This window comes from Arctopsyche grandis, chromosome 1 (genome assembly GCF_051622035.1).
Source record: "Arctopsyche grandis isolate Sample6627 chromosome 1, ASM5162203v2, whole genome shotgun sequence".
Classification (NCBI taxonomy): Eukaryota; Metazoa; Arthropoda; class Insecta; order Trichoptera; family Hydropsychidae; genus Arctopsyche; species Arctopsyche grandis.
This window is the reverse complement of record NC_135355.1, coordinates 41,479,713-41,497,933: the sequence shown is the minus strand read 5'-3', so window position 1 is coordinate 41,497,933 and position 18,221 is coordinate 41,479,713. Positions and strand designations below refer to the sequence as shown.

General features: G+C 34.0%; 1 protein-coding gene across 1 annotated transcript in view; it reads right to left on the bottom strand.

The window, feature by feature from the left end:
- Nucleotides 1-1,219: 1,219 nt before the first annotated feature.
- The window catches only part of Nlg3 (Neuroligin 3), a 290,179-nt gene continuing 273,177 nt past the window's right edge, over nucleotides 1,220-18,221 (bottom strand). The window contains exons 10-12 of the mRNA XM_077436311.1: nucleotides 5,645-5,799; nucleotides 3,907-4,065; nucleotides 1,220-2,090 (exon numbers count right to left, since the gene is read on the bottom strand). Coding sequence (XP_077292437.1) covers nucleotides 1,220-2,090; nucleotides 3,907-4,065; nucleotides 5,645-5,799 — 1,185 coding nt within the window. The remainder of the gene's footprint in view (nucleotides 2,091-3,906; nucleotides 4,066-5,644; nucleotides 5,800-18,221) is intronic.

Genomic DNA, 18,221 nt, shown 5'->3' with positions numbered 1-18,221 from the left:
AGTTTTACACATATGTATGTAGAAAAAAAAACATTCGCACGCCTGATATATAATATGGCACTCTGTCCAAAAATCACCCCCTGAGTGTTTTCCGTGATATTTTATCATTGTATTGACATAGGTTTGTCTGTGATCGATAATGGTGATTCCCATAATTGAAGACGTAAAAGAAACGTGTCAAAATAATAAGATGTAACGAATAAATAAAGATTTGATGAAACGCCTTTCCCAGCTGGAAACTACGAGCACGCACATGGCGTACGATTCAGTGTGTTTGCGCCTTTAATGCCGATGCTATTTATCTTTGACTATATTTTTTCGGGAAAATAATGGGGTTCACTTAAACATTGACAGATTGATAAATATTGTCATCGGAAGTACATACATATGTTATGTGTGAAAAATTTCAAAAAATTATTGTCAACTTAAATATGTAAAACTGTGTTTCAAAATAAATATAAAAATAAAATAAATGCAATCAGTACAAGTAAGTAGTGGATTGATTGAGCGCATTCGTGAATGTGTTTGGAATAAATATTATGTTTTTATATAGAATTAGAGATTTGGATAATTATTTACATATATTTTTTGCATATTTTATACGCACGTAATCATGATTCTGTTCACAGCACGACATCAACGATTAAATATTACATAATTATCAGTTTACTATACAGTGGTATAAAATATTAGTCATTTCTTGTTGGTATTCATTTATAAAGCTAAAGTATGAGTTGTCCATTTTTTTTTTTGAATATTTTAATAATCACGAATTTTAATCCGAAAAATCTATAATATATAAATTTTATTTAAAGGTCCTTTTGTGTGCCTTACGGAGCAGTAATATCACAGCGAATATCTCGAATTATTTATTTTCGTTTTTATGTATGTATTTTGCACGAATTTCACTATGAGTTATATACATATATATGTATGTGTGTAGAGAGATGTTTGCTAGAAATCGATCAACGCGTCTGTTTGTATCGAATTTGAATTTTTACGTTGCATTGAGAAGGATACGACACATCCGCTCGATTTCTACCACGCCACGACGACGATCACCATGGTCATGGTGACCTTTAACGCGCCGGAAACCATGTCCAGTGTGTCCAGCGCGTTAAAGGAAGATGTCCTCATGTCGTCAGACGAGATTCTCGTCACAACCTGACAGAGAGACACTGCTGTGACTTGTACTGCGCCGTAATCACCCACTCTGGCGTCACACCCTCAACTCCTCCATGGTGACATTGGACTTGGCATTCAGCTGGGTGTTCTTCTTAGTGAGGGTGCCCGTGTTGATGAGCTGGATGCTGTGGGCTGCCAAAAGAGGTTGATTTTCAGGCATTTGACTTGCCGTCAAGGTATTAATGTTACCCTTACCCGACTTTGGAGGTGGAGGTGCTCTCGGCAACGTGCCCACGTTGTTCTGAGGAAGGTCTGCGAACTCCGGCGGGGGCAGCTGATGATGGGAGTGCGTATGGTGGTGCGCCAGAATAGTAGCAGGGTCGTTTTTTAAACTGGTCTGAAAATTCAAAGCGCTCTCAATATCTCCGCATATGTTATTCGGCATCTGGCCGTTCTCTGAACGCTTTTTCGTCACGTGCGAACCATTGGCGTGGTCGTGTCCGTTCAGCCTGGTCTTATCCCTCTGGTAGTACACTCCGGCGAATATGAGCACGTTTAAGATCAGCAGGGAGCAACCGATGGCTATCGTCACGCTCAGAGCCGTCGAATACGCTGCGAAACCATCCTCGGGGGTTGCTGAAGTCGAGCCCTGGTTGTATTCGTCCCTTCCCGAGTTGTCAGAGGATATATCCTTCGAGGGTATTTGGGTGACGCCCGATCTGGTTCCGAATGGGTTCTGCTGGTTTGGGTTCGTCACGTTGGGGAACGTCAACGGGGGGACTTTAGGCACTTCGATTGGAGGCACCAGTTGGGTGGATTCGGTTGGAGCTGTACGACCTGGTGAAGAGCTTGGTGCCTTGGGTTGGGGTGGGCTGTCGTCATCATCCAGCTGATGGTGCCCCTGAGGAACGTCTGCTCCACCTGGTCTGTGAAGATCCGGAACCAAATTCAACCAGAATGACAACCTGAAAAGATGAGAGGATATTAAGAAGAGATCATTTATGAATGTATGTACGTACGTATCCATTGCTGGACAGGTCTCAACACGTTCATAAGACTTATACTATAATGGTGCGTACGCACCAGGCCAACGAACGGTAACACAGGCCAACTTTTGAAACTAGTAGCGTACAAAATATCGAAATAAAAATTACATTAAAAAATTGAAATTAAATATCAAAATTAAAACTATTATTATTATACTAAAATTAAATTCAAATAACAAAATAAAAATTAAATTAAAAAATTGAAATTAAATATTAAAATTAGAACTATTATTATTATTGTTACGTACGCCGCGGATTAAGCGAATATAATCCCAGAGACTGTGTGACCGTTCAAGGATTATCTGTTAACGAATTAACTAAACAAGGATTAGCGACAGGCTAAGTGCAAGTAAGCTAAACAATGATTGCACTTCTCAGAACGACTGACCCATACCGTGAGAATACATATCCGAATACGTGACTATACAGTAGGTAAACAGATTAGACGTCCTGAGAGATCTACCCCTTATAAGGTGGTACGTAGGCGATATCCAATATTTTTATACTTTGGTTTAGTTATGTAATGTGCTATTTAATCATATTATAGCTTTCATTCTTTTCCTTTTCATTTGTTTATTTTGTATTTACCTTTTTCATTTGTTTTATATTTGTAAATTTCAATTTCTTCTTATATTCTATTTTATAACCTTTTCCAAATATTTTAATACTATAGTTTAATTATGCAATGTTCTACATATTTGGTCATGCCTTTATTCTTTACTTTTTAATTTGTTTTCCTCATATTTATCTTTTTCATTTTTGTAAAAATCTATTATTGGACTCGTACGTTACATATATTATTTATTTACTATTTGTTTTTTTATACATATCTATGTACATCCTGTCTGTTGATTTTTCAATTAATAAAATAAAATAAAATAAAATAAAATATCATGTCATTCTGGACTGAGCACTGCCAGTGCGTATATCTCCTTAATCATCAATAAATGCTTGGATCATCCACCCACCCCTACGCAACATTATATTAATATTAAATTCAAATATCATAATAAAATTATAATTATAGTATTAAAATTAAAATTAAATATTGAAAGTTAAAATAGAACATACACAATTTAGATAAATTTTCGAGATTGAGCTAAAATAAGATCATAAAAAATCACATACAGGTAGTCTTCGACTTAAGATGTTTTGATTTACGAAGATACGCACTACGATCGAAAAAAAATCAAAGAATTATTTTTTTTACTTCGTCAGAAAGCACCGCTACTGTTCACATATGAGAGCAATGCAATATAAGCGATGCAAGTGGCACGTGCTTTTTTTTTAGATACTTTTATACATGCGAAAAAAATGGGCCGTGCCTTGCACATATTCACGGAACGTTCAGCACGCCCCGCCCCAAAATGACCCTCTAGAGTGTTTTCAGTAAAATTGTATCCTTGTATTTATCCTTGATTGACAGTGATCGATAACGGTGTATCCCATATTTGAACAAATGTAGGAGACCACCCACAGCGGGGAGCCATGCACACGACGTGCCGTTCTTCCCTGTGTGATTTCGGCCTAAGGCATACAGCTTGCATCATGATTGCACATAGTTGTACTTGAGTGTGTGCAGGATGCTAAATGTGATCAGTTATAAATATAGTTTCAAAGTTGCCGTGCATCTTGCTCGCAACATGCCAGTAATTTCATCGTATTTATCTAAACTCTACGAGCTTGAATTAAAATAAAAATGTCGATATAGCCAATTAGTAATATATGTATTTACCTATGCGCTCTGTAGTGGTTTTTCAACTTGGGCTTCGTGTCCAGATTTAAATATTTCTTATGAACGGCTTCGTAAGCGGTCCATTCGATGTTCTTGAAACGGTTTCTTTCACCGCGTGGTCCGTGAACGAGCTCGGCGTCTTGAGGCTCGTTCGGATTCCTGAAACAAGAGTTTGAAAGCAAATTGCATTTAATGCATATTGTATTTTGAAGAAGTGAATCCTTCTGCAGATTTCAGCCAAGAATTAGCATGGTGAGCGGGGTTTTACTGTCTGGATATTAAAATCAGCGTTTGAACTATGTAAATTGAACAGAATGCAAGTGAAATTAAATTTGGTCCAATACTTCTACCGGAGTGAGAACTTTGCACACAAGGTGTGCAATTTTAAATTGCAAAATCGAAAATCGCTTAACGACGGTTATGTAAAATTTGGTTGAGGTAAAATTTAATTACCATTAACAACCGAAACCCACGCTATTTGATTTTAATTAGAAATAACACCAATTTTACTAAAGGTAATAATATAACGTAGCATTTTGGAAGTTTTTCTTAAATAAAACACAAATTATTAATCAAAATGATACGCATATCGTACTTGAAACTAATTTGGCTTTGTATATTTAGGTTCTCTGTTTCTATTATGTAAATTTGCAAATTTTATGTGTGACTACGAGTATGTTTACCCTTTACTTTATTTCTACCAGCGGAAACCTATAATTGGTCTTTTGAAATGTACGTCATATATTATTTGTCTGTTTTGATTAAAGCAAATTATTGGTTTTCCTTTTATAATAAAATATACAAGCAATCATTTGATTGCCAAAATTTTTGATAACTTCATCCTATGAATGAATCATCACAAACTATCGAATATAGAAGATATAACAGGTCTAAGTGAAGTGTTTGCAAATTGTTAGTTTAAATTTAAATTTAAAATAGCTCCGAAGAAAGTAGTACAAAATAATCTAAAGCAAATCGATTGAAATAAAGCGATTAATATATAGGTACTTTGAGTGCAATAAAGTGATCGTTTTTATTACAAATACTTGAATAAATTTCAGCTTTAATAAAAAAAAATGCTCAATATAGTTCCACAATTACATTGCAGTAAAACTTTCAAGTTATTTTTTAGTTATATTTATTTTATTAGCCGTTGCGTTGGTTATAAAAGATTTCCAGCTAGAATCAAAGTCTAAGTACCGGAAAGTTAACGTGTTTTTTTTTGCTTTGTCTGATGAAACCCTTCTCTTTTAAAACAAAACGATAATAGACGAACAATGCTCGTACGTATTTTGAATTAATGTTGTGGAATTTGTAAGAAGGTACTGGGAACCAGGAGCCGTATACAAAACGGACGGTCAAGCGCTTTAGTTTTAGGGTAAATGGATCCCAAAAGCAAAAACAATTAACATCACGAGAGGGAGAGAGAGAGGATTGCCTTGTTCATTGTTTGACAGGGTAAATGTTTGCGGAAGAGGCTGTCACAAAGGTTACATTGGTCACAACAAACACACAAGTATCGATCCACAAACCCGAGGTCTTCATCTGCGCTGGACAAACATCTGTATAGTGGAAACTCAAATATAAACAAGCCCATGGACAGAGCGGAGAAACACGTCGTCGAAGGAGTTCAAATTGAAAATTGGAGAGGGAAAAATTGTGATTATGTTGGGGGAACGGGCGAAAAGTTGAAAAGTTACACGTGAGATTGATTACGGGGAATCTTGTTAAAACTTACCCGGTTCGAGCAAAATTGCTCCAGTACAATATGGCGGCTTCGGAGAGCAGTGCTTCACCTTTGGTGTAGTTTCTGGGAAAGTGTGCCAAAGGTCCTGCTGCTAATGGTGCACCGAACAGGTAAGGTAGCTCTTCACCATGGACACAACCCTGACGCTGCAAATAAATACAATTTGATTACTATTTCCCAGCTGACGAGAAACTTCGTACAAGGATTAGATACTTTGGAAGAATATACATATTGTTTTGTGTGGTATGATCTTACAACCTATGTATGTACTTATGTATAATTTTAAATTTCTTAGATGCCTTTATATGAAGAAATATAAATATTACCCCTATTTATTTCCCACTGCCTTTTTAAAAGATATGCTAGGCTTTGAATCACTATCTTCGAGAAGAATTATTGCCATTTCCAAATATTTCTTTGGAGTATTAAAGGGAAGAATCGACAACCCTTCAATTTAATTTGAATTTAAATTTTTGGCGCCTGAATGCGGTAGAGCTTTGCGTCATAATTTACTTTTCCAACCTATTCCTGCAAAAACGTCTGCTTTCAATGACTTGTCTCTTGTGAAGGCTATCCGGTTCCTTAATGTGATTGTTGAGCATTTGGACCTGTTCAATTGTCATGTTGATGAGTTGGTTAGGTTCTCGAGACTCAACACGAGACTATTTGAATGAGATGAATTATTGGAATTTGTATTGTTTTTATTTTGTTATTTTGTATCTTTTGTTTTGTAAAACTAGTGTGACGCTTTGGGACAACCTGTCAGGTCACACTGGTAATTTTATTGTTATTATTATTATAAATAATACTCTTTAACCTCAAGTTTGAACATCCGTTTCATTTTCAACTACTTATGATGTTTTCTCTTAAATTTATTTCTCATTATTTACGAGACTTACATATTTTAGACAGTTACATATTCTGTTCAATTCTATATACTTAACTTTTATCTACTACAATTTATACGAGTTTCTAATACAATTGTTATATAAGACGATACAGTCAATGGCCTGTTGAAATCCTAAGTATTATTTTTAATAATTTTTATTATTATAGATTCATTTTGTCTCACGACACGTGTAACCGTCAAATATTATTATCACTCTTTACCTGTATGGTTAATTGTGTATCATTACTTATCATTCTTTTTGTATAAATGCTCATGTTAGATCTATTGAACCTCAATTGCGATTGAACTGTTAAACAAGTAACTAGTAACTTGTAATTAAACCATTTAACAAGTAACTATATAGTTACTTGTGAATTTTAAATTTAAACATATTTAATTCTGTTTTAAATAGTAGTTCAAATGTTTCTTTATTGAAGAAGATGATTGGCAAAAAAAAAATAATTGCTAAGGAGATGACATACAGCTGGAGAATTTTCACGTTCAAATTTAATTTAATATACCTGAATACTAATTTAATATATTACATTTAACTTTTTAGGTCACAATGAAGGTTGACGATTTAATTTAGCTCACAGAGATAATTTACCTGTAAGCATATTTTTTTATTTATTTTTATACACACATAAAAAATTTAAATTCACTTCGTAGCTTAACTGCTTACATTTTGATTTTATTTAACGAACCAAAAATAAATATTTACAGTTTTGTATATAATATCTTAAAGGTGTTGTGTATATATTTTTGCCATTATTAATATTTTTCGCGAACCCCCGGTAGGAAAATGTTGATTTATACGATACGTCACATTATACACAGATATATTAATGACGCAAAATGTTCCATAGTGTACTCGAACATACTTCAATTTTCGCAATATTTCACAGTTGACGTTTCGAATCAGAGAGGACGCCGAAGCGTAAAACAAATCTCGTTTTAGTGGTTGTAAAAAATAAAAATAAAAAATAAAGTAAAAAACCCGCAAACGTCGAAACGACTTTCGCGATTTACAATCGTATCTATATTTCAATCGAAATAAAAAATTGACAGCAATAAACGAAATCTTTATATATAGGGCGTTCGTTTTCGTAACTCAAATTTACGATCGTATATTATATGTATATAAAATAAAGCATGTTTTGCTCCGGCGAACTTCTCCGCCAGTCGCTTTCCATACGAATGCGGTAGATTTTTGTGGGGGGGAAAAAAGTCCGATCGCGAATTTGTCACCGGTTCGTCGTCTATAAAAGTACATAGATATGTTGGAGGTGCAATTTCGATATTACAATTCGCGGTGAGTGTTCTAAGGTGTTCTTCGGGCAATTCCAATAAAACGATTGCCATATATAATGTTTCGGGGCGAGGAATCTTCGAGAAGTGGGTGTCGGCCGATGGGGAAAGGGGCCAGTTTCACCATTCGGAGAAATTGGTGGTATAAATCATAAACCCGGAATCGTTCCGGACCCCGTGCTCCGTTTCCTTCCACTTCCTTCCGGTGCCCGTTAGCAGCCGACAGGCAACTCGTCTGAAACTTAGGGCTACCCTTGGAGGGTTTTCTCAAGTCCTGGAAAGCCCTCGACTGTTGTCGCATAGGAAGTCTTGCACTCGAACGCAGTTTTGCGAAAATGGACTGAAAACGACATCACATTTTGAAGGGAAACTTTTTTACTTAATATTTATTTATTTAACGGTTTTGACCATTTAGGCATTACGGGGAGAGCTTAATGCACCACAATGGCCTACATAATAAAATATTAAAATAAGAGAGGGAGAAAACAAAAAATAAAAATCAGCTGATAACTAAAAATAATTGTATGTGATGTATGTATGTTAGCTTATTGAAAAAAACTAAATGTATGTAAGCTTATTGTAAATCATATTAACAATTAGATACAACATAATTGAATACTTATCTCGCAGATAAAACCCAGTGAAGAGATATACTTTTAGTCGTGAAATGTCAGATCTGACATATTTGACCAAAAATCAATATATATCGTGTATTACCTTACAAGAAGCTACACGCCAAATTTGAAATATATATATAAATATGAGAGTTAAAACTATAAATATTTATATATTAGAGATAACGAGAACCTATGTATAGAGCAAATTTTATAAAATATAGAGTGAATTATAGGCGTTTAAACAATTGAAATCTGATATCGCCATATCAAGGCGAACAGGTTGGAAGACACGGGACGAATGCTTGCTAAACGTCAGAAGGTTTACGGGCCCCGTTTTTAAAACGCGTTGTATACGATATTTTATCTCCAACGTAATGGCAGACGATACATTAACGTATATTGATGACCAAAATGAGCAATATGGCAAAGTATGAAAACGATCGGATAAGAGATAAGACATAAAAATGACCACTAACACGAAAACCATGTGAACTTAATAAGAGGTAAGTAAAAAAAATAATACAGAATCATAAAAAAACTATAAAGTAATTATTAATAAAAGTAAAAATAAAAATAAGGGAATGTCATGCACCTGCAGCCTGTTCCGATAAATAAGAACAAGCTACAAATACAAAACATCCCTGCGAGGACCAAATGGAAGACAGTAGATTAAGATTCCACATATACATCACATTCAAATTAAGAGAATAATGATGAGCGTAGGTTACCAGATAAAACGTATACTAAAAAGAGCCGCCGAGTAGTGGCAATCGGATTAAGCCGAATAGAATCACAGAGACTGTGTGACCGTTTATAATTGATTTCGAGGATTATATCTAGACCCTAAGTGCATGTAGGCTAAACAATGGCGACCGAGTTGCCTGTTATTGATCCGTTCTCAGAATTGACCTGTACCGTGGAACCGAATGTCGTGGGAAGACATATCCGTACGTGACCATAACAATAGTTAAACAAATTAGACGATGAATATGTCCTGAGAGATCTATTCCTTATAAGGCGATACTTAGGCGATATCAATTAATTCTGGACTGAGCACTGCCAGTGCGTGTATCTCCTTAATCATCAATAAATGCTGTGAAACGACTTTGGACTTTTACTTGGATCCTCCACCCACCCCTACGCAACAATACTATATATAAAAACCGACTGTCGCTAAATATGTATGTTTGTATGTTTGTATGTGATAGACAATCAACCATCAATAACCAATTATTTTTTTTCATTTTTTCTGACCTCTAAGATGAGTGTTTTCATTGAATGCAATGAGTTTGGACATAAGACAATTATAATGATTATTAATTATTTTAAAGATCAATCAGCAATATATGTATATATGTAGTTCAGAAGCTAGTGTATAATGCTATCAATAGAAGGGTCATATTTTATTCAATCAATCATACTCGTATGTTGTTCCTCCAAAGTCACTCGTTTGCTATACAGACTAAGAATTATTAATTATATATGTACATATATTAAACACGACATCTATGGTTCCATACTGACATATTTTTTGTGAAAAACAAAAGTTTAGTAACAAAATGGAAATATTTGTAAGTACATAGGTACGTGAGCAGCGGTCTAAATGGGCTTTATTGTAATATTATAAGCGCGTCACACGTCGCTAATTAGAAAAGTTTTTATGAAAACGTTTAACAAAAGTTTTCAGCAATTAAAGTCTAAAGCACAACGATGTATTTTTCCGGAAATTATCATGTTATTATTTTCAGAGGGGAAATTTTCACGGAACGAATTTGGTATTTTTTATAAGCGAAATAATTGCAGAACGATTCCAGTGAAATATACAACAGTCTTTATCAAAATTTGTATGCATTATAATCTTTCTGAACGAAAAATAACAATGTATAATTCGCTTGACGGAGTACAAGTCTAATTGGAACGTACGAATTTCGCATGACTTTTCATGAATAGGTAAACGGAGTTTAAATTCACAATTTATATTGACATTTAAATTCGAGGTATAATTTTCGGTTATTTTATACTCATTCTAACTTACATATGTAGGTATGTTCATACATAATTAAAAAAAAAGAGAAATCGAAATTGATTGTCAGTCAGGACCATTCTGTGTTTTAAATCCAATTATACTTCAAATTAATTTATAATAAATTATTGTTAAAAAATACGATTCGAATTCATACAAACATCGTCCATAGTGACATCTGTGGAGAATTTTTTGCAGCATTTTAATATAGATATTGTCGAACCTTAAGACGCTGAATGACTTGAGATTTACAAGATGCCAAATTACAGAAACTGGTTTAATGAACATCAGAAAAATTGGCAAAATCTGGAACGAAACGGCCAAAAATCAAGGTTTAGCCAACAGCTACTATGTAGTTAGAATCGAACGGTGACCACTCCGCTCGAAAGCATAATATGCTAACCACTAGTACACGCTGCTGGTTAATAAATTTACTTTAAATAAATAAATATATATATTCACTCGTACTTAGGTGTATACCCAGAATAATTACTATCAAAGTCGTGCATAGTACAAATGGTCAAATAGGTGGGTCTTGCAAACTCTGATACAATTATCTAAATTTTATCAAAATTTGTGATAGTGTTTTACTATTTATTTATTTCATTTAAATTGGCACACATACAGAATAAAATATTAATAAAAAATCAATACAGTGAGACAAAAAAGATACAAATATAAATGAAAATGTTATATTCCATGTATAGTGAGCACCACATGGTAATATAACTAATAACTAAAAATAAAACTATCACTGTTTGATCTGTGTACATATATTAAGCCTGTATTGGTTAGAAAGTTTTTTTTAATTTGAGGTTATGGGTTAAACGTCATTCTGTCAGATTCACTGAACAGTGTTGCCACCCTGCATAAAGGCCGGTGTGGCAACACCCAAGACCGTTGGCTCAGCAAGCCTCCACAAAACTATAAATATTTATATATTAGAGATAACGAGAACCTATAAAGCAAATTTTATAAAATATAGAATGAAAAAAGAAAAAGTTATAGGCGTTTAAATAATTAAATTTTAACAGTGAGATGGCAGGGCAAAAAGTGATGTGAATGATGAATGTGACAGATAAACGTCACCGTGTAATACGATGCAGTATTTTCAAACGTGTCTAATACGATATTTTTTCACCATCGTAATTGCGGATGATACCTTAACTTATATTGATGACCAAAATGAGCAATATGGCAAAGTATGAAAACGATCGGATAAGAGATAAGGGATATAAAAAATGACCGCTTACACGAAAACCATGTGAAACGTATAAGAGGTTAGTAATAAAGCAAACAAAAAAAGAAAAATTACAAAAACATATTAAAATTAATAAAGAATGAATGACAATGAAGGTGAAGAAGCAAATCAACTTCAGATTTGCTTCTTCACCTTAGCCCTAAAAGTACTGAAAGAGTCAGTAAAAAGGTCGGGACAATCATCCACACTATCGTAAAGCCGGCATATGTACATATATGTGCGATTGTATTATTAAATGAAGTGTTGTTATGACAAATTGGTGTATAGGAAACAGATTTCTACATTTGGTGAATCGGGCATTAACGTTAAAATTAATTTCGTTCAAAACAGATGTGTCAAGGATACCATTAGCAATCTTGTATGAAAGTAGCAAATCAGAAACCCTTCTGCGATGAGACTAACTATCGATGATGAACAAAGAGAGTCTGTCACTATATGTAAGTTGGAACTATTGTTGGCTATCAAAAATTTCACAACTTCCCGCCAATTTATCAGCAGCAGGTCACATAAAATTGTATGAGCACGTAGTTTAGAAACGATAGCCATTATTTGATTAGTAAAATAGTCTATGTAAGTCACTGTAATATATGAACGTTCGCCGGAAAGTTTGCAAGTCAGCAAGCGGTCATAAAAATATCAACGTTTCAGTGTGACAATATAAATTGGGCGCGGTATCGGGGAGCAATCACAACTTCACAGAATCCTGATCTCTCCCTAATGACTAAAGTTTCAGGCCCGGAGTCCCCCCAGACAAATTACCGCCGAAATTCCACCAAGGACGTTTGCCAACTGCAGCTAACCGAGTGAAATTCGTCATGTGGATTTTTGGATACGTTAGTGGATGTACATATGTATAATCGAACTTACATACATATATCAAATAGCTATGTATATATTAGTAAGTCAGCCTATCAAAATTTTGTATTGTGTCTGAATATTTTATGTATGAATTATACGGTCATGTAATTACTAGGTACCCCGACTTAAACGCGAGAGACAAAAGCGCCCCGACGTAACCGCCCCGACATAACCGCGAGGTGTCAAAAACGCGAGAGTCAAAAAACGACAAAAACACGCCATAAAATATGAAAAAAATCTATTTCGACTACGAAAAAAGATGTAAAAGGTGGCTGGATGAGTTGCTTAGCGTTGAAAGTTTGTAAGATAAGAAAGTACAATTGTCGAAACGATCTAGACGTATGTAAATTGTACATGCTATCGCATTCACCCCCCACTCGACCCGTGATGGCCATTTAAATTTGGTTTCGCATTCACATTTTGATCAAGTAATACAACATTGTTCGTGCGTATAGCGGTCGTTAGAATTTGACTTTTATTTTTTACATACCTCCTTTACGTTTCACATGGCTTTCGTGTCAGTGGTCATTTTTATCTCTTATCCGATCGTTTTCATACTTTGCCATATTGCTCATTTTGGTCATCAATACACGTTAATGTATCGTCTGCCATTACGTTGGAGATAAAATATCGTATACAACGCGTTTTAAACACGCGGAAAGTAAACCTCCCTGACGTTTAATAAGCGTTCGTCCCGTATCTTCCAACCTGTTCGCCTCGATATGGTGATATAAGATTTTAATTGTTTAAACACCTATAATTCACTCTATATTTTATGAAATTTGGTCTATTGGTTCTCTTTATCTCTAATATATAAATATTTATAGTTTTAACTCTCATATGTATGTATATATAAATTTCAAATTTGGCGTGTAGCTTATTGTAGGGTATACATATATTGTTATATACACGATATACATATATTGATTTATGGCCAAAGATGTCAAATCTGACATTTCACGGCTAAAAGTATATCTATTCACGGAATTTTATCTGCGAGATAAGTATTCAATAAGAAGTTATGTCGTATCTAATTGTTAATATGATTTACAATAAGCTTATATACATTTAATTTTTTACAATAAGCTTACATACATACAATTAGTTCAACAGCTACCCATAACCTCAAATTGCATTGTTTATCGCTCCAAAACAAACTTTCTAACCAATACAAGCTACACATGTACACAGATCAAACAGTGATAGTTATATTTTTAGTTATCAGCTGATTTTATTTTTGTTACTTTTGAGTTCGTGTTTCGTATTATAGCATATGCTAAAACAAACCGCCGTTTTAATTGGTTTCCGAGGATTATCTCCAGGCTTAAGTGCTGTCGGTTAACAATGGAGATTCCCGAATGGACTTGGAAGTGGTCGGTAACGGCACCCAGCCTGTTCCCGCTAGAGTTCTCAGAACTGACAGTGCAAAAGCGTGGGACTGCTTGCCGAGACCGTGGGACTGCATATCTAGTACGTGACTATAACAATAGGTAAACAAACGTGTCGAGGAAGATGCAGTGAGCGACCTGCATTTTATAAGCAGGTACTTAGGCCATATCAAGGCATTCTGGTCGGAGCACTGGCAGTGCGTGGATCTCCTTAATCACCCAATAAATACTGTGTAGCGACTTTTGCCTTTTATTTGGATTCTCGACCCACCCCTACGCAACAGTATTTTGAAATATTTAAATTAATAATTAACATTTTGATCAAGAAATATTGTACGTGCGTATAGTGGTCGGTGGAATTTGACTTTTATTTTTTGTTACTTTTGAGTTCGTGTTTCATATTTTGAAATATTTATATTAATAAAACAAGTTAGTTGTTGATGTTATTAATTTATTTATGGAATACGTATATATTTTATATGAATGGAATTTTAATTTTGAACGATAAAAGTAATTATCCACATCATGTTATGGACAGCAAAATTTAAAGTAATATTATTAAATACTTTGCATTGAATTATATTGTAATAATATTATATAGTTAAAAAATAAATAATTAAAAAAAAAAACAAAGGAATTATTTTACGTCCTTACATCCATACTGTTGCATTCGTGTAATGTATTGTAACATTTTACAACACATTGCACGAATGCGAAAGCATGCTCGGTTCTTGTATGTCTCACGCTTCATCGATCTACTATACAAATTAAGTCGAAATCGAAATTGATATTTTAATATTTTGATATATTCTGGCGAGGTTTTGATGCCTCGCGGTTTTGTCGGGGCTCTTTTGTACCGAGCGCTTTTGACTAGATTTGGTGTTGCATTGCTTTTATCATAAATGTAATTAATTAAAAGTATGGTAATTATAGCTTTCCGAAAATGGAGTGGATCAACGGCAGCTTAAATGTTAAAGCGTCTGTGGATTACTACATATTACACACTTTACTTTTAAAATTGTCATAAATTTGGTAATCGCAAATAACCAAATCGCATGGTCTTTGTTTCTAAGGCCATGCGATTGTATTGTTTCATAGTTTGTATTTGTAGATGTGGCGCCATCTTGTTGAAACACTAGCTGTTTTGATTGTTTTCGCATTTCTCCTATCTACGATCTTAGATTGTGATTTTGATCTAACAGTCGAAGTTTTATTGTGTAGATTTTATTTATTGCGTTATTATAATTTGCGCTCGTAGATAGTCGAAGAAATATGAAAACGCTCTCATTACTGTTGATGGTTAATAATTGAACGGTCCATTATGGAGGAGAGTCCCAAGAGGACTATTCCGGAACATCTTTGACTTGTTAAATAATTCAGGTGTGACGAACGAGCGCAGTGCTTGTCACAATGACCCTAGGCGACTTTGAAAGGAGTTTTGGCAATGTTGATAATTTATTTATACCATATTATAAGTTCCCTTCGACAGAGTTTTAAATAAAAATTAACAATTTATTTTTTAGCGTGTTTTTTTTTTTTGTGGGACTTGAGAAACGTTATAAACAAATTTGAAGTACATAAAAAATAAAAGCTATAAATTTGACCTAATCCGGGATCGGGGCCATAAGAATAGATGTTGAGCTAAAGACTTATAGAGGGAGACCATGGAAAAGATTACGAGCCAGATTAATGGATGGGCTTAAAAAGGCTATCCTATAGAAGGACGTGGACGAATGGAAACACATTTGAGAGTTTCTTATGTTACTATACATAGCTATTAATTCGTCCTTATATGTATATAACTAATACAGAAATATTACAATTATTTAACAAAATAATATGGAAATGGTTCATCACAAAAATTAAATAACGATTCCAAGTGCAAACTTCATTTTTTGACTAACTATAGTTGTTTTATAAAAATGCATTGACATCATCTTGTAAATTCGCTATGTAAACATCATAGGAATTGGCAATAGTTTCGAATACTATGGCCATTCAAGAGATTTCACACATTTTGATGCAATTTTGTGGACTTACTCTAAATCACCAGGCCAACTAATTACACTCTTCGACAAATGACGACTTTTTTTTGCTTTAGAGACGAGATATGACTTTTCTTATAGATCTATTCGTTTATTTTATCGAGGTAAGCCAGTTATAAATAGCATTTTTGTTATTAATCTACAAGAATAGTCGAAATATGATTTTTTTAAGTGGAATTTTATTTAATTCTCATATAAAGACAATTTAATATATCATCCTATTAATTCCATTCAGATTCGTGTGAATACGAGTAAATAATAGTACGAGTTTTTGGTTGGAAATTTTGCCGATTTAAAATTCAGCACACTTCCAATTAACCCTTTTAAACAAAAAAAAAAATAGTGTAGCCAGAATACTATCCCAATAAACATGTTTCAATAGAAAATACTCAATATAAAATAGTATTAACATTGGGAAAAAATCCCAAGTGAAAATACGTACTTTTGACTTTTGAATTGAACTGGACGACTACTTAGACAGATTTGAAAGTTGTAAAGTATTACAAATGAAAGATACAATACCCAACTATAGATTTAAATATTCATTTTGAAAAGAAAATTGACAGATTTTGAGACATCGACCGAACAACACCAAAATGTAGAAAAATCGCGCGATCAACATTTTTATTATCAGATTCGTGTTCACTGGCCATAGATATATAAGAAAAGTCATATCTCGTCTCTTAACCATTTTTCGTGTCGAACAGTGTTAAGAGTTACATTTATAAATCGACATTTTTGCAATATAAAATAATATAAGTAATGTTGTTTAAAACCAACAACGTGCACTAGTGGTTAACATATTATGTTTCGAGCAGAGTGGCCACGGGTTCGAGTCCCATTAGAGTCCCGCTGCTGATCAAACCTTGGTTTGTATGTAACTCAGGTCGATCGTTTCCTTTCAGTTTGCCAAATTTTCTTATTTTCATTGAAACGGTCCCTGTAAAATGGCATTTCCTTTCCAATTTCTCTTGTAAGTCTCAAGCTATTTATCGTATCGAGGCTCGCAAACTTCTTTATTAAAATTCTGCATAAATTTTTCCATAGATGTCACTATGGACGATGTTTGTATGAATTCGCATTGTATAAAAATGTCTCTATTAATTGTATTATTGTATTGTATCTGTATAAGTACACTCGTTGCTTTGGAGCTATATATAAAAACGAGTGTACATGTTAAAAAAAATATATATATGTATGTATGTATACATATAATATACAAATATTAAATTGGATTTATAACGATTTTAGATATATGTATGTATAAGTATGTCAAAATATAATTTATATTGACACAAAATGATTGTTATTGAGTTATATGTTTATATGAACAAATACCTATATAAGAGGATTAAATAATAAACACACTGTGATTTACAATCAACGACATCTTATCATATTAATCTCTTTGAACATTTAATGACTGTTTTCTCATCTTCTCATTAAATAAAATGTTCAAACGTTAATGAAGCAAGTCACATTTAAGAATAATTCATTTGCGTATACTATTGACAAAGTGTTTAAAGTATGTATATTTTGTATGAAAGTGGGTTTTAAACTTTTTCTTTTGGCGGCTGCCGTTAATGCGTACCTCGCCAATAGATGCAGTTCTACATAAAAATGTAATACAATATAACTTAATGTCAGGTTAGTTGCGAGTGGTGAGCGGAGTGTTTGACAGATTGCGCTAATTGGATTAATGCGAAAGTACCCGAGGCTTCAGGTACATAAAAGAGCCGAGATCATTATTCAAAAGCTCCAAAGCGCGAAAACAAATAGAATTGTTCTAGCCGACCCGACAGAAAATAAAATTAATGGCTTTTCGCGGAACTTCAAAGGCGAAACCCAAAACATAAATACGAATCCGTTCTGCGAGGAGTCGAGAAGTCGACAAGTCGAAAACTTGACCGGAATATTTACGACTTTAGTTGATGCGCGTCATCCGAGCGATTCGACGCTGATTTTGCTAGCCGACTGAGTGTGAAATTTTGGCATGCCGAAATTATAAGGGAATAGTCAAATGTGGTTGAAACAGGGTGTTCAATAACTTTCAAAATAAGTGCAGAAACTCATAATCTCTTGCTTTATTTAATCAAGTTCCTTAAAACTTAGCTAACATTGAAGTAATCTAGTGTTTTCGACATGAAGCTACATGGAGGAGTTTAATCATTAACGAAAT